This window comes from Trichomycterus rosablanca, chromosome 9 (genome assembly GCF_030014385.1).
Source record: "Trichomycterus rosablanca isolate fTriRos1 chromosome 9, fTriRos1.hap1, whole genome shotgun sequence".
In the NCBI taxonomy this organism is placed as follows: Eukaryota; Metazoa; Chordata; class Actinopteri; order Siluriformes; family Trichomycteridae; genus Trichomycterus; species Trichomycterus rosablanca.
Genome location: NC_085996.1, coordinates 31,007,201 through 31,028,305, shown reverse-complemented (window position 1 = coordinate 31,028,305; position 21,105 = coordinate 31,007,201). Strand labels below are relative to the sequence as shown.

The following is a 21,105-nucleotide window of genomic DNA, read 5'->3' as shown; positions in this document are numbered from 1 at the left end:
ATCAAACAGGCAAATTTCCAAAATCTTTATAGACAAACTGGCAATATGAGAGTTCATACAAAAGAACAATGTCATTTCTGTTTATCACATTTCGGCCTTGATAGAGCTGCCTCGGTCAGTTCTGTTCTTGTGAAGTGCAAGCATCAGCATAAGAACAGTTTATAACAAGCTTCATAGATAAATTGTTCATGACCATCCAGCTGCACATAAGCCTATCAGCATCTACAATGCAGAGTTTTGCAGAGTGCTGCATTGCACAAAACAATTGCATTATAAAACCATAGCAAAGTGTTTCCTGGAAGGATTCTAAGTTCGGCTAATGCACAGAGAACATTACCTGCTCAAAAGCATGCTGTCAATTTTAAAGGCTCTTATAAGATAAGATAACACTTTATTAATCCCGAAGGAAATTGCAGAAAAAAAAGAAAAAACAAACAAACAAAAAAAAACAAAACAATGAATTGGAAAGTCTAACATCACCTCTATTTTTCCAGTTTTTATTGATGATATTCAAGTTTTAATCCAGGGAATTACTAGACTTTATATAAATGTAAAGGTTAAATATAAAGGGCCGCTCAGGTGGCGCAGCTGTAAAAACACACCCTGGGACCAGAGCTGGGATCTCGAATACATCATATCGAAACTCAACTCTGCCTGCCGGCTAGGCTGAGAGACCACATGAACAACGATTGGCCAGTTGTTCAGATATGGGTGGGATTAAGCTGGATAGGGTCTCCCTCTCATAACTAATGCTGCTGACTGATTGATGGCGCCTGCACAGAGATGAGAAAAGAGTGCTCTCAGGGTGCGTCTCTCCGCACACAGTGCTGAGCTGCACTGCACTCGTCAAAGTGTAGGTGATAAGATGCATACAGCATGCTGCCCACGTGTCAGAGGGGGCGTGGGTTAGCTTCGTTCTCCTCATTCAGAGCAGGGATCGGCATTGGTGGAGAGGAAGCATGATGTATTCGGGCCATTGGACGCGCTAAAAGGGAGAAAAAGGGGGATATATATATATAATATATACGTTAACTAAAAAAGTTGCCAAAATAAATAGGTCAATTTATACAGTAACAAGTTATAAAGAAATTATAGGCATTATGCAACTATGGAATTAAGCCTTTCAAACAGGTCTTTGTAGATTATGTACAAACCGCAGTGTTGGAACAAACTGTGTTGATACACCTTATAGGTCAGTATTTTGTGAAGGTCATTTGGACACCTTTTCTTACCGATGGTTTTTTAGTCTGTAACTCCCAACTGTCAAATATGATGGAGAAAGTGTGATGGTCTGGTGCTTTTTTTGCTTGGTCCAGAGTTGGTGACTTGCACAGAGTGATGGGAATCCTGACTCAAAAAAGCTAGCACAACATTTTGCAGTGCCATGCAATAACCTCTGGTCTATGTCTAGTTGGTCTGGGGTTTATCCTACAGTAACCTGAAACAAACCTCCAGGCTGTGTCTGATCTACCTTAGAAAACGAGAAGAAAAGATAATAGGCTTCAAATCAGTGAATGGCCAGCAAAATCTTTAGACTTACACCTTATTGAGCTAGTTAGTTTGAGATGAACTGGACAGAAGGGTGAAAGCCAAGCAACCTACAAGTGCTACACATATGTGGGAATTTCTGTAACACTTGAGCAATATTGAACTGGTATTGTGAAAATAATGCCTTGAGTGTATTTAGGTGGTTTAACAAGATTTTATGTTGTTAACATGAGTTTAAAATTTCTTTTTCTTATCCAATTGTTTAATTGTTGAATGGTTTAATTCCAGAGTACACCGAGTTATTGATCTGACTGGAAAAATGGGGGCATTTTAAAAATGTGACTGGTAGTAAATATGCAAAATTACTAATAAAACTTAATGGACTGATAAAACCACATACCAACAGTTTAAATAGTATGCCAATTCAGTGTTTTTCTCTTTTTTAATACTTTAAATTACATAGCATGTGGTTTAGGACACAGCCTGTGTATGAATGCATAAATGCATGTGTATTTATGACAGATTGCGTGGGATTGTGTTGAACAACTCTTGATTGTCATTCAGATGTGCTATGAAAAGTGTAGTCTTCATCTGTTTGTTAGAAAGCATGACAAATCATGAAAAGGTCATGAGTAAACTCAGCATTAACGCTAAATAAATGACATACTGTATAAATTGATAGAGTTCTGTGAAATACCTGATGTGTTTAATCATGCAGCCATTCAGAGGTAGATCAGTGCTGTTATGAGTTATTGCTGTGCATGTTTGGGCAGCTTATGAGGCGTTGCCTGCTTCCATTAGTAAATGCTTAAACTATGCGACCTAATCGCTGACAGGTATCTGCAATCATTTTGCAATTAACTGGATTTTTACCTCACATTTGAAACCGTGTTATGCAAGCTTCTCTGCACAACAATCTGTAAAGCTTTCGCTGCTTGTGTTTCAGCTGCATGCCACACCAATTCATTACATTTCTACCCAAATTATGTTTTAATGATGTTTTACAAGTGCAATTATATATTCCACTCTGTTGATGCTAGTAATCGCAATTTTAATGTGGGTGTAAGATCAGCATGGCTCCCGAAACAGCCCTTGATGTCACGCAAACCCTGATTTAAAGGTGATATTATTTTCTGTAAGTGAAAAAGTAAGTGCACAGTGTAGCAGTTATATCAAACATAATAAGACTATTGAAGTGTAACTGATAAAAAACACACAAGCTTTTAGGACCTTTATGAAATTCAGATCTAGTCATTTACATATTGAAAATGCTCCAACACTCAAAAACCCTCTAAACACAATAATGGTTAGCATTAGCTCTTATTTAATTCAATAGGCTTTGCTCACAGGATTATTGTTTACTGGAAAAACAGGTCTGGTTGCTGTCACGTTTACTTGTACTAGTGCATTATTCAAACCTGTAGCCATTTAGTGTTTATTCATTTGGTTTACAATGTTAGAAATAATCTTTAGATTTGATCTTTGCCTGCTTCTGCTGGATCTGTGGAGCCTGACATGTTCTGTGTGGGTTTCCTTTAGGCAGGCGATGGATTTATTTATTTATTTATTAGGATTTTAACGTCATGTTTTACAGTTTGGTTACATTCATGACAGAAACAGTAGTTAGTCTTTACACAAGATTCATCATTTCACAAGTTTAATGTCAAACATAGCTATGGACAATTTATTATCTCTAATTCACCTCACTTGCATGTCTTTGGACTGTGGGAGGAAACCAGAGCTCCCAGAGGAAACCCATGCAGACATGGGGAGAACATGCAAACTCCACACAGAAAGGACCCGGACCTCCCCACCTGGGAATTGAACCCAGGACCTTCTTGCTGTGAGGCGACAGTACCCACTGAGCCACCATGCTGCCCAGGCAGGCGATGGATTGGTAACCCATTCATCCATGGGGTATTCCTGTTTTATCCCTAGTATATTTGAGAAATTGTGTTTTGACATCATGATTGATTATATATTTCAGACCAAATAAATCTAAAAAATCTGCCAATCCTGCCCTCTGGTAGTAACAAAAATACTTGCAGAACAAGCCACAACGTGATTGGTTTTGTATTGTTTAATATAAAAAATGTTGGAACAGATGGGACTACTGCAACGCTTCTGCAGCGACAGTTCATTTAAACTGACTTTTAACCAATTAAATTATGTAATTTACTTTATTTGTTTTTTAACACACTTATTAATGCGGCTTACAAATACTTCTTGCCCTTACCTGGTCCAGGTGTGCCTCTCATCAGTAGAGTCTCAGCAAACCATGGAGGTTCTTAATGAACTCAGTGAGATACTTACACCCCCAGTAAAGCCCTCTTTGGCCACCCACCAGCTGAAGCAGAGGAAAGGCAAACTGGAGACTGTCCAATACCAGTTAAGTCCAACCAGTACAACATCTACATACCAATATTGGTAAGACAATAATTTCCTAGCTACATATAGTTTATTCTTTGATTAGTGTTAAAATGTTAGCCACAAAATGTTTTTTTGGTGATTAAGTTTAACCTGTCATTGGGAAAGAAATATCATGTAGTACTCTGGCATCAGTATAGTATTAGTTAATATGTTAATGTGAGAGGCGTTCATGTCAGACAGGAAAAACTGCAAACTATTCTATGTTTTTTTTTTTTTTGGTATTTGTTCCAATTTTCCTCCTAATTACTCGATTGCATTACACTTCCTCTCTACTGATGCTGATCTCCACTGCGAATTGAGGAGAGCAAGACTGTCACACGCCCCCTCCGACACGTGTGCAGTAGCCGACTGCATCTTTTCACCTGCATGAGATGAGTTAATATGTGGATCAGCTTTGTGTACGGAGAGCCACACCCTGATCAACGCATTATTCCTCGACTCTGTGCAGGCGCTATCAATCAGCCAGCAGAGGTCATAATTGCATTGGTTAGGAGGTACCTATCCGGCTCCCCACCCTGTATGAACAACAGCCAATCGTTGTTCATGTAGCTGCCCAGCCCAGACGGATGGCAGAGCTATGTTTCGAAACGACGAATTCGAAATGTCAGCTCTGGTGTGCTAGCATTGTTCCATGTTATTAAAAAGTTAACATAAGTCAAATTTATCTGTAGACTGCTTTTTGCAATGACCATTGTCTCAAAGCAACTTTACAGAAATTTAGGTCCAAACACTCCTAATAATCAAGACTAGGGTGACTGTGGCAGTGGGGAGCCTAGGGGATAGTTAAACAGGGCAAGTCCATTTTAGCATCCCAGATAGAAGTAAAGGTTCAACTACTATTTTTTTTTTCAAATAAAAACAAATAGGAAGGCCATAGGCATTTGTCAAAATAGCTGGTTTTTGTGTAGCATTTGTGTAAAATAAAATTAAAAAGGTTGTTTAAAAACAATTTTGATGGGACATTATACGTTTTGTACCACCACAGAGATTATTCTTAGGAACAATGTTTTATATTATTTTATGATTATTTGATGACTGTTTACCATGTTTTAAGTAATAGTTATTTGCTTTTTTTTGCTATTTGACTTTCATAGCTGTTTCAGGTTACCTAGTATAAACACTATTTCCTAAAAAGTTGGGACAATTTATAAAATGCAATAAAATCAACATCAATGAACGTATAGTTTGTAAATATAAACAATTGTTTTTTATGAAGGCATTATGTGGGTTTATGCATATATGTGTGTGCGTAGCAGGACAGAGCAACCAGAAGACGTCTCTCTGTTGGAAAAATCTGGAAAGCCTGCTAAACAATCACGTAGCCAGGTTCTTTCACAGGTACATTCGCCTGTCTACACAAGTGTGTGTGTGTTCAGCTATAAATAACCTATATTGTCATAAATAATGGTCATGCATTACTTTTACTTTATAATACACAAGATGTTATTCCACATGTCTGCCCAGGTGCAGGAAACTATATTGTAGTATGAAAATAAGAGTGTCTTCTGTGTTTACAAGGGTTAGTGTTACTGTGCTCGGGTTTATAATATCCAAACAACCTTTTTGTTGAATTAGCATTTCTTAGCAGCTTGGCGTGGTAAATCCAGTGTAATTGGATAGAGCTGTTGGACAGCAAGTTCAGGTGTTGAGTGGGTCAGGGATTCTGTAACATCTATAACCTTTTCTCTCAGATCATTGTACACACAGAGAGTGTAGAGACCAAACAGACAGCGGAGAGGACTGTTATCCAGACTGAACACACACCGCAAGAGTGGACGTCCTCACAGGATGTTCACAGCTGGTAACATATTTATGCCTCAATTTAAATACACTTATTTCTTTAAATGCTTAAAGAAATGTTGGTTTAAGTTTATAACTTATTATATAATTGTAATGAGAGCACAGTTTGTATTATTTTGAGTGTGTTTATTTGTTTATTTTATGCAGAACACTTTGATTTGCTGTGTTTAAGATGCTATGAATAGACACGTAGGTATAGACTAGGGCTGGCTCGATACCACTTTTTTATGTCTGATACCGATACTGCAAACTGAGTATCTGCCGATACCAATACCAATCCGATACCGTCATTTCTCCTCTCAAACAACTAAGCAGTAATAATACATGTCTCAATGCACCATGGTTAAACTAGCTATCTAAATAAAAATGCTCAGACTGTGAAACAAATATTCTAAAGGAAACAGCAAAACTGCTGTTTTTATTTTAACATTTACACAGAACATTTAGAGGCATTTTTGGCTTGTTTAACAAAAGTGTCTACAATTGGAAGATGTGGATGTCAATCAAACACGATGGACCAATTAGAATTGATGCAGAGTTGGGTTTTTTGTTAAAGTTCTGTCATGTTTTTAGATTATTAAAAACCAAAGCACGCTTATTAAAAAACCCTGCTGGATTTTGAATGTTATTAAAACTACTGTTAGTCTTAAGCTTTGCATCTGTTGTGTTTCTTTGTTTGTATTGCAGTTACACTGCTGCCCAATCAGCCTTTGAACATCAACTGCAAAAGAATAGTGAGCAACTGAGTGCAGATTTTCCTCAGAGTCTCTCACTGGTCAACCTGAAAACCCACCTCCAGCAGCTTAAGGTTACATTCAGTCTTCTTCTGAAACATACAATCAGCTGTGTTTTGTCCGCATGCAATTTAAAAAATTTCATTACATTTGTGAATCTATCTTTACAGATCTGATTCTTAGATACAGTTTATTGACTTGACATTTTGTGAAGCTTACAGTTACAGTTTGTCTAGCTAAAGTAACAAATGTCACTTTTAAAGCTTGGCACCAATAGGACCTAAAGTCACTTGAAGATGAAAGAATAGACAAAAAAATGAACGACTGTCATTTTGACTCAAGACACCAGTTATCAACATAGTCCACACACTGGATGGCATGGTGGCAGACAGCGGGTAGTGTGGGTGAAGCGAATCCACAGGGTCCTGGGGGTCTGGCTTTAAAACTCACCTACAGTTATTATCTGTGAGGAGATTGGTTTCCTTGTTTCCCCTTGTCCAGTTACATTTGAAGAGACTGAGAAGCATGTGTCAAGCTGTCAACTGTGATTTTACATCAGCCATTTGTGAATTTTCTTTGCATTTTTCTGCTGCTTCTATAGGAACTTTTTTTTTTAACAGAAAATCAAACACAGTTGCAGTAGCAGAGAGGTTATACCCTAACTGGCCTCCCTTCCTTAGACATTTGAATTGTGTTTATTGGGTCAGCCAGGCAGGCTTTTGACACATCCAACACAGATTATTGGGTATTGGGCTAGCATATTAGACTGTGGCTCTATCTGAGTGCCACAAATTAAAACTAAAACCCAATTTTTTGGCTTCCATCTGGCCCAGCTGTGAAAATTAAACAGATTGTGTTATGCTTATACTTTGATTAGATTAGATTAGATTCAACTTATTGTCATTACACATGTACAAGTACAAGGCAACGAAATGCAGTTTAGCATCTAACCAGAAGTGTGATAAGCAGCAAGTGCAGGATGTACAGTATCTATGATATACATTATTTACAGGATACAGGCAGTGGTATGAACAAGATATACAGGTGAATATATTATTGAATGTACTATAAACATGATATACAGATGGGAGTGCTATAGACATAATATACAGATTAAGGTGAACATAAATAGACAGATGTATACAGTATAGGCTATGAACATAATAGACAAATGTATACGGTATAGGTGGAAATTATGAACAAATGAGATATGTACAATAGACAAAGCAGTTACAATAGACAAAGCAGTGTATAATTAATTTATTTTAAAACCGTTTTTTGAGACTGCTAGTGTGTGATGTGTTTACCTGTACAGGCCCTGAAGCAGCAGACGGAAGCTCTGTGGTTTGAATTCGAGCTGCAGAGCTCCTCACATGAGGAGGATGGTTGTGAGGTAGAAGCAAACAGAATACGGCTCACTAAGAAGTGGAGGGGTCAGCAGATCTGTCTTCAAGCCAGGTTACACTTACAACTGTATATATCATGTCAAATGAACTACAAGGAGATTCACTCAAAAGAGGCCTCGAATATTCTGTTGTACCTCCTGTTAGGATAAAGCAATCTGAACAAAAAAAAATACACTACATACCTTGACTTGTGTGTAATCGATTGCTTTACGTGCAATGTTGGAAGTGATCTCCGTTTTCTGCCAGACACATTTGACGCGGCACTCCATGTTCCTGATAGTTTACAGTTTCTGTACCATCTTCTGAATAACACTCTTTGAGAGTACGTCACTAACACCATATTTCTTCCTAAATTCACTCTGACATCGCTTAAACGAATTGGTGACCCACTAGGTTCGCATGAAGACGCGCTGCTCAGTCTTGTACACCACCATCCTGATGAGAAGTCAAGTGAAGGGGTACGGAGTATGCACCCGGAAGTTGCAAATGGAGGTTAAACGTCGCAACGGCTGTCCGGTGCTGACCTCATTGCTCTGACGCAGGAGCATTCCGACTTGTTCAAAGCTCCATATACTGAGGAGCACATTGCATGTTGTTTCACTCAGATTGCTTTGTCCTAGCGAGAGTTAATACAGAATATTCTGTGCCTCTTTGGAGTGAATCTTCCTGTACATGTTAAACAGCACTTAAACTGTTCTATTTTCTCTAGGATGAAGGCACTTCAGATGGCTTTGGAGCTGGTAGAGCCAATTGATGTTCATATCAAACAAATGTCTGATCAGCTGGACCAGAGTGCCGAAAAACCTCTGGACATCACTGACTTTTCCCTTACTTGTCCTACAACACTGCAAAAAGATATCAAGGTATTTTACATTAACTTCATATTGTATACTTTAATTTTGAAGATATTGTTTAGTTACACTGATCAGCCATAACATTAAAACCACCTCACCACCCACACTCACTGTCCATTTTATCAGCTCCACTTACCATATAGAAGCACTTTGTAGTTCTACAGTTACTGACTGTAGTCCGTCTGTTTCTCTACATACCTTTTTAGCCTGCTTTAACCCTGTTATTCAATGGTCAGGACCTCCACAGGACCACCACTGAGCAGGTATTATTTGGGTGGTGGATCATTCTCAGCACTGCTGACCACCACACTGACATGGTGGTGGTGGTGGTGTGTTAGTGTGTGTTGTGCTGGTATCAGTGGATCAGACACAGCAGCGCTGCTGGAGTTTTTAAATACCGTGTCCACTCACAGTCCACTCTATTAGACACTCCTACCTAGTTGGTCCACCTTGTAGATGTAAAGTCAGAGACGATCGCGCATATTGCTGCTGTTTGAGTTGGTCATCTTCTAGACCTTCATCAGTGGTCACAGGACGCTGCCCACGGGGACTATTCTCAGTCCAGCAGTGACAGTGAGGTGTTTAAAAACTCAATCAGCGCTGCTGTGTCTTATCCACTCATACCAGCACAACACACACTTACACACCACCACCATGTCAGTGTCACTGCAGTGCTGAGAATGATCCACCACCCAAATAATACCTGCTCTGTAGTGGTCCTTGGAGAGTCCTCCATTGAAGAACAGCATGAAAGGGGGCTAACAAAGCATGCAGAGAAACAGATGGACTACAGTCAGTAATTGTAGAACTACAAAGGGCTTCTATATGGTAAGTGGAGCAGATAAAATGGACAGTGAGTGTAGAAACAAGGAGGTGGTTTTAATGTTATGGTTGATCGGTGTATATTTTATACTGCTTTTAGTAATGGGGTAACACCTGAACTTGAACAATAAGGAGTGATGTTCACATACTTTTAGCCAAATAGTGGGTAAAAAATGGTTTTGCGAACAGTATTGTTAATATAAATGAAGCACAACCCAATCATTTAACTGGAATTAACTTGTATAGGTGTTGATAACACAAATAATATGTAAATGAGCTCTGTTCATTTTTTAATATATCATTGTCTGCTTGCCTTATGACTCAGCTAGCCTATTATTGTACACCTACAGTTATAAATTGAAGGTACATACATGTCGCAGTTAGTCTTTACATGTTCATTTTAGCCTATTATTAATGCTAGAATGCCTGCTATCCTACCTATGGTTACATGGAACACAAAATTGGAAGCAATGTTCAGAGTATTAGACTTGGCACACAACTAAGTGTTTATCAGTATATGTGAAGGTGGTTATGGACAAGCCAATCGTTGTCTGTGTGCCGGCGTGTGTTACTGTTGCACTCACTACCCGGGCACCTGTTTAGCATCTGTAATGTATTTTTAAACAGAGAACGTTGATGGCCAACAATCCATTACAAGATGGGACTAAATAAATAATTTTATTATATAATAAACATGTAACTGGTGCCTGAATGTTATTTTTAACAGCATTTGTTGATCTAACATGGTCATACCTTTATTTTAAGGTGTAAGGTGAAAAAACTTTCAAGAAATAGTGTTTCACACATTCACTGGGTTTAAGGCAGTGTGGCTGATGCATAATAGATTGAATGTTAATTATTTAGGCAGTTAATAGCTTTTTGTTTATGATCTAAATTACTTAAATAGCTATAACTATAATAGCTTACCTGTTTGACTTAAATCGAAGCAGACACAGAATAAAGTCCCCTAAGTTAGATTTTAGCATGTTTAGTGTGTTCTTATAAAGATCAGCATGCATTTACACTGGCAAACATGCAATTAAAAAGGGATAATTACTTTTATACACCTCTTTATATCACTCAAACCCTAGCAAACAGTTCTTCTATCACAAATAGGCCTTAGATCCATCTTTAGATCAATGATTACAAACCAGGCGCCCTTGCCCAAAGTCAATTTCTGATGTTCATTTCTACAGACTCCAGTGAAGCCTGGAGATGGGTGAGTTCTGTGTAACCAATGATGTCCCACATGCACTTATTTTGCCATATGGTGTATGTGATTTGTGATATTTTCCCCTTTTCATTTTGCTACATTACGAGATATTTTTTTTTACTTCTAAAACTAAAGCAATTCATTTTTCACCCACAGGAGACATTTGATTAGTCTCGCTGACCACGTACACACGCACGTTTAATGCAAACAGTTCTTCTATCACAAATACTCATGTATAGGGCCCTACTAAATTCACTGGGTCACAAATCACAGATTACATGGCTTTTTAAAGAGAAGTGCCACATTTCAGTCATTAAATAACACTTATTAATTAAATTATAGAATCAATGGAAGCTACGATACACACAGCTACCTTAATAGTGTCCTCTTAAAGACGAATGTCCATGTTTTGACACACTATCCTCTGTGTCAACAGAATCGGTTGGGAGTTTTCCAAACTCAGTTACCCGAGTTGTGTTTTCAGCTGCTTTAGACTTCGACATCTTGAACGTTTTGTCTAACCGATTTCTAGTGTAACCGAGCGTCTTTAGAATTTGCTGCATTTATAAAGAAATAAATAAACAGTACACAAACTATCGCAGTAGGTCATCCGGGTACTTTTCGCGTACCACGTATTCGGATACACTACCCGCTCTCGCGTACTGTTTAGTATGGAAGTTCACACTACATGACTTTTCAAGTCGTCAGGTCTCTGTACAGTTCACACAGTCTTTCAAGTCGGTGTGGCTTTCACACTACACGACTGATCGGCGATGGAGGTTTCACACTACACTATCACCAACTGGAATCGTAGGCGAGCTTCTCTGGTCTCCCAAACTACGTTTTGTCACGAAAACAAACGCGAGAAGTGACGAAAGGTTTAATGATACCACGTCCAAAAATGCACCTCAACAAGTAGCAAGCGATCAAAGTTTGTGCTCTGATGTGCAGCGTAAAAGTAAAGAGACAAAATTAATGAATCTGAGTGGATTTGGCAATGCGAACAGCATGGATTGTTTGTTCTATAGTGAGTTGGAGGTTAATAAATATTTTCGCAATGCAGTGTTGGTGTTATGTTTTGTAGAGAACGATAAGGTCAGAAATACTATAAAACTTGTGTGTGTACTGATGTATTCTAATATAAACTATATTATGCCCTTGTCCCACCTTTTTACAACGGCTCCCCTGCGTTTCCCCTCACACCGTATCTTGCGTTCTCATTGGCTGTTCGACATAGCACTCATTGCCAGTCGGGCAACTCAGGTCCAGATATTTGACATGCTAAATATATTTCTTCAGTTTCTTCAGGCGCTCGGATTGAGTTGTTGAGTAGTTCACACATAGCGATTGAGAGCCGAGTTTCGATCGCAGAGTGAACGCCGAGTTGCCCCCGAGCCGGCAAATCTAGCGCTGACCAGTCGCTGAGCGAAAATCAGGGTGAGAACTGTGTAGTGTGAACTAGGCATAATATAATGGACGTATGATTGCTAGGATTGCCTCACGTTGCATATTGCACCTTATATTTCATACGCTACGTGAATAAAAATGTTAAATCGCTGAACACAAACCTTACATTTTGACTTTTACAGCAAATCACATATACTGCTCATTTCGCGGGAGACTCCTCATTTCACGGTCCTTGACACGATTTTCATGGCCGTGAATTTGGTAGGGCCTTAACTCCTGTATAACCATACTGACTGACTTTATGATCTTTATGTTCTTTTTTTAGTCTGTGACTGATCAAATCCAGACAGATCTGAAGCTTCTTTCTGAGACGGAGAGTAAGATGGTCCTGTCTCTCAGCCTGACTGAGACTGAGCTCCAGGCTCGGATGCAACTGCAGCCGATTATCCAGAGTTATACACACCACCTGGAGCTGCTGAATCATCGGCTGGGGTGTACACAGTCGACGTTGGCTAATCTGGAGCACCTCCTGACCAGTTTACACAAGCTGAATGATGAGCTTACTATAGCTGGCAGCACATCCCCTCAAGATCGCAGCTCCAAACTGGCATCCATCAGTCAGAAGCTTCAGCAGGCCAGAGACGAAGCTGCACAGCTAGACCGGATGCTCGAAGACTTAGAGATGAGGGTGACCATGGACAAAAAAGCAGGAAACTGCCAGGATTTGGTGTCTGCACTGGTCAAGCGCTTGACAGAGATGGAGACTGTGGGCAAGGGAGGAGCAGAGAGAGGAATGCAGAGCAGGGAGGAAGAGGAGAAGAAGGAGAGAGTGCTAAAGAAAAAGAAAAAAGGACTGCTGGTCATGCTGAAGGAGATTCAGGGAGCACTGGAGAGACAGGTCTTGAAGGAGGCCACTTTGCCTGCTGTACAGCACAGGTAAGGAAATTAGAGGATTATATGTGACTCACACTGTATGGGCAAATGTTTGTGGACACCCCTTCAGTGTCATTGCTAATTGGTTTAAAATGGTTATAAAATAAATAGCATTTCAACTTTGTGGCAATTTGGGAAAAGCCCTTTCCTGTTCCATCATTGCATAAATTGCCTCTAGGCGTAAGTGAGTGATTGTGTTGTTATGTGTCTGGGTGGTGCCGAACTCAACACAACCTTGACCAGAATGAACCAGCTAGCAAAAATAAGTAAACAAATAAAGCATCAGGTTCTTGTGATGTTATTGTCTTTGTGACAGAGTGAATACAATGTGTCATTTCAGTCTGCCTCACCCATCCTGAACTACTGGTTTGCTGCATTTATTATTTTATTGTAGCCAATGCTGATTTTATTGTTACTTGTATAATGAAAACAAATCCTATAGGGCGGACCTCCTGACTTCATAATGTGTGAATAATGCAGAATCAATTGAATGCTCTAATAAATAATCTTATTTAATTAATAATATTGCATAAAATTAATGAACACAAACAAAATGTTGCAAAAATAACAAGACTTAATGTAACTAAATAAAAGTAAATTATCTACAGATTTACTAGTTTATAGAGATTGGTTATAAAGGCTTAGGGTCACCGCCCATTGCAGTAAATAAATAAAATGCAGTAAGCATAACATCATGATACCCACCTCTGCTTTTCTTATGCCATTCTTCTTAATCTCTTCCAGATTGCGCTGTTTGACAGACATGGAAAGTAAGCTAACTGCTGTGCACTCAGACATTCAGAATCTGCGGGACAAATTTGCTCAGACGAACATCTCAGAGGAAGTTTTCAGAGAGCTGGAGGCCCAATGGCAAGAGATCCACAAAGCTCTCAGTGAAAGGTGAACCAACTGTGAATAATTAATAGTAATCAGATGATCTGGCATTTTAAGTACAAGCAGTCAGCCAGTTATAAGTATAATATGAATCTTGCCAAAGAAATAGGAAAACCTAAGTGGAATTAAAGGGAAATACCTTGTTGATGAGCGGTCAAAAGAAAATGACCGGACTAGTTTAAACTGACAAGACGGCTTCAATAACTAGGGCTACAACATTATAACAGCAGAAGACCATATTGGGTTTTAGTCCTGTCAACAAAGAAAGGAATTTGAGGCTAGACGGTTAAATTTGAAAGAAGTGGCCTGGTCTGATGAATTTGGTATTCTTCTATGACACGCAGACGTCAGAATTTTGTGTAAACAGCATGAAGACCTACTCAGTATTTTATAGTGTTTCTAATAAAGTGGCCAGTTTCTTTAAATTTCAGAGATGTAAAATAACGTGACGCCACATTTTCATAGGCCAGTTAAAGATTTAGGTCTGGCCAGGTTGATATTGGTCCTCATACCAAGAAAGTAGATGTCAATGTCTCTCCATGGATAATGTATGTCTTGTTTTCTGTTGTAGTCGAAATGAATGCCATTCACTGACAGAACTAATAAAGAGGTTCCAGAGCTGCCGCAGCCACATTAACAGCACCTTGCAGAGGGCTGAGCAGACTATAAGTGAGCAGGCTTCCTACATGGGCAAAGAAAATCTTCAGCCCCTCATCGCCACGGTATGGATTTTACTTGCAAGGCACAATCCTGCATACAGACACTAGATGGCAGCATTACCTGTATAATGTTACAACAACCGTTTGGTGCGTTTGCGTTCACTGTTATGCATTGTTGTTACTCAGAAAGTACTAAAAATATATGGTTTTTATACTTCTGCAGGTGGGCAGCATTAAATTGGACCTAAGTGTACTTGGAGATGGTGTGGAAGAATTTAGGGCTGTATCCAGACAGCTCCAGTCCCAGATGAAGAGAATCTCAGAGTGTACAGATGCTCCATTTGAGAGTGAGGCTGATGCCCTCATGGATTGCTGGCTAGATGTATGCCCTCTTTATTACTTTTTGATTCCACTGTTAATGATAAATAATAAAAGTAACAAAAAAAAAATCATGAAAACTCTTGCATATAAATGTATGTGAAAGTTCATGATTTGTTGATTTTCTTAGTTTAAATTAGTCAACACATCTTTTATACGGTGCACAAACATTTCACAGGTATGATTGGCTATGTCTATGTGGGGGAATGGCCAAACAGCCTGGATAAAAATAAACACATATGGAGTAAAAACTGTCAAAACAAGTATGTTGACTGAAGTGATCCAAAGTTGTGACCACTAATATATGGAAGAAACCTTTATTATAGTTTACTCTTTCAGAACATGAATGAAACAACTTTTACTGTCATAACACCTTGACATTACTATCATAACACCTCAAACAAACTGTGGTAATACAGTAACAAAAACAGTTTGCCCACTTCAGCAAAATTTTTTTAATTTTTATTTTTTTGCAGTGGTCTTTCATACACTGCAGCTCCAAACTGCAATGACTATTCCGTAATCAGTTGGTGTGGCTCTATATTAATTGCTTTCAGTAATTTCTGCCTTGTTTGGAATCATTTCCTAGTCACTAAGCATAACATGCCATAACAAAAGCTGGCATTGAACAATGGCTTATGACTGTGAATTTGGGTGTTGATCATTGTTTATAGACTTATTGAAACACAAATTGAGGCACTTCCTTTGATGGTTGTCCTTTTTTCATTGTAAAAGCAATAACACTTTATAACCACACTGTGATGTCTTCCATTCTGGCCATTTACCCAATGTTATTTCTTTCAATACTGCTCTTCATTAACTCTGCACACTTCTTAAAATCTGGTAGACAATTAACCATACAATTTTAAAACTAAAAAACGATTCTTTTGGTGAATGTAACAGATTTGTTGACCAGGGAGCTTAGTTGCTGGATAATGGTGCCCCGTGTGAGGGATCGACACAGTAAGATTCCAAATTATAACTGTATTTTTATGAGAATGATTGGCCTAAAAAAAGTTATTTTAAATTTTTTTCAAATGCATTTTCCCCTTTTCTCTAGATTTTTTATTTATTTTTTTTTTATTTTTTTTTAGCGCTTCCAAATTTTACCCAGTTGTGTTATGCTTCTTCTGTACTGGTGCTGACCCCCGCCCCAATTGAGGAAAGTGAACTAACACATGCCCCCTTCAACACGTGTGCAGCAGCCGACTGCATCTTTTCACCTGCTAGAGGCGAGTTCATATGCGGATCAGCTTTATGCACGGAGAGCCACACCCTGATCACATTATTCCTCAACTCTGTGCAGACACCATAAATCAGCCAACAGAGGTCATAATTGCATCAATTATGAGGTCCCTGTCAGGCTATTTCGTCCCTGTATGACCAACAAGCCAATCGTTGTTCATATAGCTGCCCAGCCCAGCTGGATGGCAGAGCTGAGATTCGAACCGACGAGTTTGAAATGTCAGCTCTGGTGTGCTAGCATGTTTTACCACTGCGCCACCTGAGCGGCCGTTATTTTGAATTTTGATCTGTTTTTCTTATATGCTCTTCTCAGGTGAGTGAGAGGACAGACTGTTATTTTGAAAATCTTCAGAGAGGATTGGCACTGTGGGACAAGCTTTTCTTCTTGGCTCAGGAGGTGGATGGCTGGAATACCCACAAGCTAAAGGCTTTTGATCAGGCATCCCCGCTTCAAACAGAGCAAGATGTTGTAGCTATGGAGGTAACTATGGAGCTATGGTAGCTATGGAGGTTTTTGTCTTGTTCTTGATCAGCTGCTTAAGCATTTTCATTAAACAGCTAATTATGTTTAGAAAAAGTTGAGATTGTGATTTTCTGTACATAAGGTTAACAACAGTAAGTGTTACAGTAATAGAGACTTCTAGAACATTGATTCTATTGTAAAATTTGTTGTGTTATTTGAGCTTTGGATTAGTGATTACAACAAGACTGGTAATGACTAAAGAACTATCTTTGGTCCTGTAGGAGGAACTGAGGACCCAGGAAGAAAACGTGGAACAATTCCATTGCAGGTCTGCTGAGATTCAGAAGCTGCTGAAGACCAGAGATCCGCCACTGGAGCTGCAGGTATAGCCGTCTCACTACCACATCTGTAAAAATTGTTTATTTTGCTAAAATATGAATAAAGCTGCTGCAGTTACTGTGGATAGCGTAAGCTAAACATCAACACCAATATGCCAAAACATTAGGACCATCCCTCATGAATGACCTTTGCAATGACCATTTCATAGCAATTACTGACCTAAGTGACTTTTATATGGGCCAAATCAATGTGGTCTTACCACAGTTTGAGTATTTTCAAATCTCCAACTGGTGCTTACATTGGGGAAAAGCCACAAATTGCCGACAGAGTTGAGGGGTGGCCAAGATTCATTAATTCTAGAGGACATAAAGGCTATGACATTTGTTATGGACCAACCTAAGAGCTCAAACTGCAGATAATTGTATTATTGGTGATACAGTTGTAAAGGTGTCACAATACAGAGTGCATTAAACCCCCTGTAAATTGACTGCATAGTCACAGGCCAGTCACAGGCCAGTCAAAATGCCATCAAAAGCACCTACAATGGGCATCGAGAAAGTGTTCCAATGTTTTGACTCATCAAAATATGTTGTGTTTACCAGGTGATTGAGACTCAGCTAAGGAAGAAAATGGGAGAAGTGAAGGAGCTCTTTGACGGAACAAGGGAAGTCTTCTGGGAGCTGGTGGCTGCCAAGACTCAGGTTGCAGATAGGATATCAAAGTGCATGTGCTCTGTACAGACAATAAAAGACGCTCTTGCTTCATCCGAAGGTTCAGAGTTTACACAGAATATTCAGGTGAATATACAGTATGTATTGTACAGTATAATGTAACAAGTGAAAATTATATATTGTACACATTATGGTTATTTTCCTTTAAAGATAACACAACAAAAACTATTATAACCACAGTCTTTGAGCCCACAGATGGCATGAGAAACCGTTTTGCCGCTGTGACAAATATAGCTACATGGGCTCAGCTGTACTTCAGAAAACCATTGTAACTTAAAATAGCTTGTTGCTACTTAAAAACCTGCAACCCAAATCTAATAACTCATTCCTATCTGGTTTTTTTTCATAGAACCTACTTGAGCAGCTACAAGAAGAAAGGGAGCAGGCAGACACAGTACAGCAACAGTTAACCATATTGGCCAACTTGGCCAGCCCAGAGAACCTCCAGTCTCTGACTGAGGATGCAGCCCTTCTACAAGAAAACATCTATGCAGCTGGAGACATGATTATTTTGATGAGGGAACGAACAGAGAGCCACTGTCAACCACAAGAACCCCAAATTATAAATACAGATGATCTTAGTAACTCGCAGGGAGTGCATGACCAACTTTCAGCTCAATGTAAAACAGACGAGATGCAAAAGGATGCATTAAATGATTACACTGTAGAGTTGCAAGAATTCAAATGCCTGGCAGAAAGCACTGGAGCCTGGCTGAACACACTACAGCATCGGGTTGATACTTTGGTAAACATGGATACTGACCCAGAGGAAAGACTAAAAGAAATACAGGTAAGAAAAATACAAAACATGGTTAAAGTATATGGACACCTGAACATTTAATAATGTTAAATGTCTCAAACTAAAACCAATTAAAGCCTCCACTGTTCTGGAAGGGTTTTCCACTAGATACTAGATTTTAAATGACTATGAGAAAGCATTAATTAATCCAGTGATTGCTGGTGTTTGTTGATAGGGTCTGCTTAAAGAGTGCATTCCAGTTCATCTCAAAGGTTTTGAACGCAGCTATTTTTTGCACTGTAACATTGCCATATTCAAACAGAAAACTTAGATGCAGACAATTGTACAGCATTAATAACATTAATAGTTCCCTTCCCACTAAAATCCCATTTGAAACCATTATTCTTTATTTACCAAACTTAAACTGCACTATATAAGACTAGGTTCTGTGGAAGCCAGTAAAATTCATCACCCCATAAAATGCATTTCTGCTGGTCCATTAATTGCGTGCTTTACACCCTCACTCCAGCATTTGCCATTCTGATCTTTGGCCTGTGTACAGCTGCTTAGCCATGAAAACCCAATTCTTCAGTCTTGTGACCAACAGTAATTGTAATAATGTATCTGGTAATGTATGCATTATTTAGTATGCATTTTAATACTTAGCTTTTCTGTTTTGCAAGCTTGTGTGGTCTTTCATGGATGTGCTGCTGTTATTCCAACCCTTCACTTTACAATAACAGTCAAATACTGAGGATGTCAACAAAAGCAAAAAAAATTGAAGGCCATTTATTACTGCTGTGCACAAAGTAAAGTCTATGATGACATGTTTTGAGGAGTTTGGTGTGGAGGAGCTACTGCACAAAAGCCTGGCCTCAACCCCACTGAACAACTGAATTGGATTGCCACATGGTTTATCCTAGGACTGCTTATGAAGGATGATCAAATAACCTCATTTTTCTTTACCAGTGGTCATATAGGGCCAAATACAGGTCTCACAGAGGAAATGCAGTTTTGGACTGAACTTAAATACATATATATTTCTTAGGGGAAATGGACCAAAAATTGACAATTTACCAAAAAGTTACAATTGCACAAAAAAGGTTAAACACATGCAAAGCTAGGAATTTGACCCATATCTAAATTGCTTTATAACCTTTTAGAAATGTATTTTCCATTTCACTCTCACATTTCTCCTCTGATTTTCAACCATAGAAAAACTAAGATATCCTACAGAAATGCATCTCATCATGTAGTTCAGGGCATTATCACGGCCACATTCATGTTAAAATTGAATTTTAAAGGTGGTTTTGACCAATGTATTTCATGGTTTCTGATTGCCTATTGCTGTCCGGCTAAAACAGTTCTTTGGATCTGTGGTCAGGTGGTGCTGAACCTCAAGGCTGAAGGAGACAGCAGGGTGAAGGAGCTACAGGACAGATGTCAGATTCTGCTCCAGAGGCACGGTGAGAGAGTAGAGACAGACAGACTGGATGTTCTGCACATACTCCAGGATGCAGAGAGACGGTGGGATTCTGTGATGGAGTCTGCAGATAAGCAGCACAGGTAAAATAGACATTGGTAGTGGACACGTCAGGCTCTTGGAATGTAAACTCATCGACCAATTTCTTTAATACATATATCATACCATATATAATTGTTATACAGTTACTGATACTAATGTAGTCTATTGGTTGACGTACACAGTTTGTCAGTGTTCTGCCCTGTTAATTAATGGAACCATCACAGCACCATCACTGATCAGATATTTTTGGGTAGTGGACCATTCACAGCATGATAGTGTCAATGACATGTTAGTTATGAGACAAACATAGACTGGTATACAAAAATTATACCATCATAAAGGACCACTAAGTGTAGTATCTACAAAGGGGTGGACAAATGAACAGAAACACCTCATTAAACAGTTTGTAACATTTTTGACTTCATGGATTGATTACTAATTACCATCATGTATTTCAGCTTTAAAAGAGCTTTAACAATCAGTATTTTTACTTTAAATTTTGAAGCTGTTATCAAAATTTGTTTGTTGTTCTCTTTATTTAGAGATATTAAATCAGCATAGACCAGCTTTAGACTGCTTGTTTCACTGATATTAGTTACTGTCTTCTCCTTGTTTAGACTCCTTCAAGACATCACAGAGCACTCCTTGAATTATCAGCACCAAAAGCAGCAGGTTGAGACCAGGCTGCAGCAGTTGCATGAGCAGATAGTGACACTACCTGCACTTTTCCCCTGGCCTGGTTTAACTGAGAGAAAAGATGTTTTAAAGCAGGCTTGTGGATTTCTAGAGACAGCCAGAGCCTTGGACACTGAAGTCACGTCACTGGGAGTCCAACAGGCTCAGCTCACACAGGTTCACACCTGGCCTGAGCAGACCTTGGACACCCTGGGAAACAGTGCATCAAGCCTGGTTAAACACATTAGTGTAAGTATTTTTGAAATGTACATTTTGTCTCTATTCTGGTTAAAGAATAGACACATCTTTATTTGTGGTGTTATAAAAGTGTTATTTGGTAATATTCTCTATATTTCCAATTCTAAGGATG

The 21,105-nt window shown here is 39.0% G+C and overlaps 1 protein-coding gene across 1 annotated transcript in view; it reads left to right on the top strand.

Moving 5' to 3' along the window:
* Positions 1-21,105, top strand: part of syne2a (spectrin repeat containing, nuclear envelope 2a) — an 88,299-nt gene that overhangs the window by 56,128 nt on the left and 11,066 nt on the right. Inside the window, exons 26-41 of the mRNA XM_063002515.1 lie at positions 3,734-3,915; positions 5,172-5,256; positions 5,610-5,719; positions 6,406-6,526; positions 7,768-7,910; positions 8,568-8,721; positions 12,480-13,090; positions 13,832-13,987; positions 14,553-14,703; positions 14,864-15,022; positions 16,577-16,744; positions 17,008-17,109; positions 17,668-17,862; positions 18,146-18,586; positions 19,920-20,101; positions 20,678-20,984. Of these exons, the coding sequence (XP_062858585.1) occupies positions 3,734-3,915; positions 5,172-5,256; positions 5,610-5,719; positions 6,406-6,526; positions 7,768-7,910; positions 8,568-8,721; positions 12,480-13,090; positions 13,832-13,987; positions 14,553-14,703; positions 14,864-15,022; positions 16,577-16,744; positions 17,008-17,109; positions 17,668-17,862; positions 18,146-18,586; positions 19,920-20,101; positions 20,678-20,984 (3,267 nt within the window). The remainder of the gene's footprint in view (positions 1-3,733; positions 3,916-5,171; positions 5,257-5,609; positions 5,720-6,405; positions 6,527-7,767; positions 7,911-8,567; positions 8,722-12,479; positions 13,091-13,831; positions 13,988-14,552; positions 14,704-14,863; positions 15,023-16,576; positions 16,745-17,007; positions 17,110-17,667; positions 17,863-18,145; positions 18,587-19,919; positions 20,102-20,677; positions 20,985-21,105) is intronic.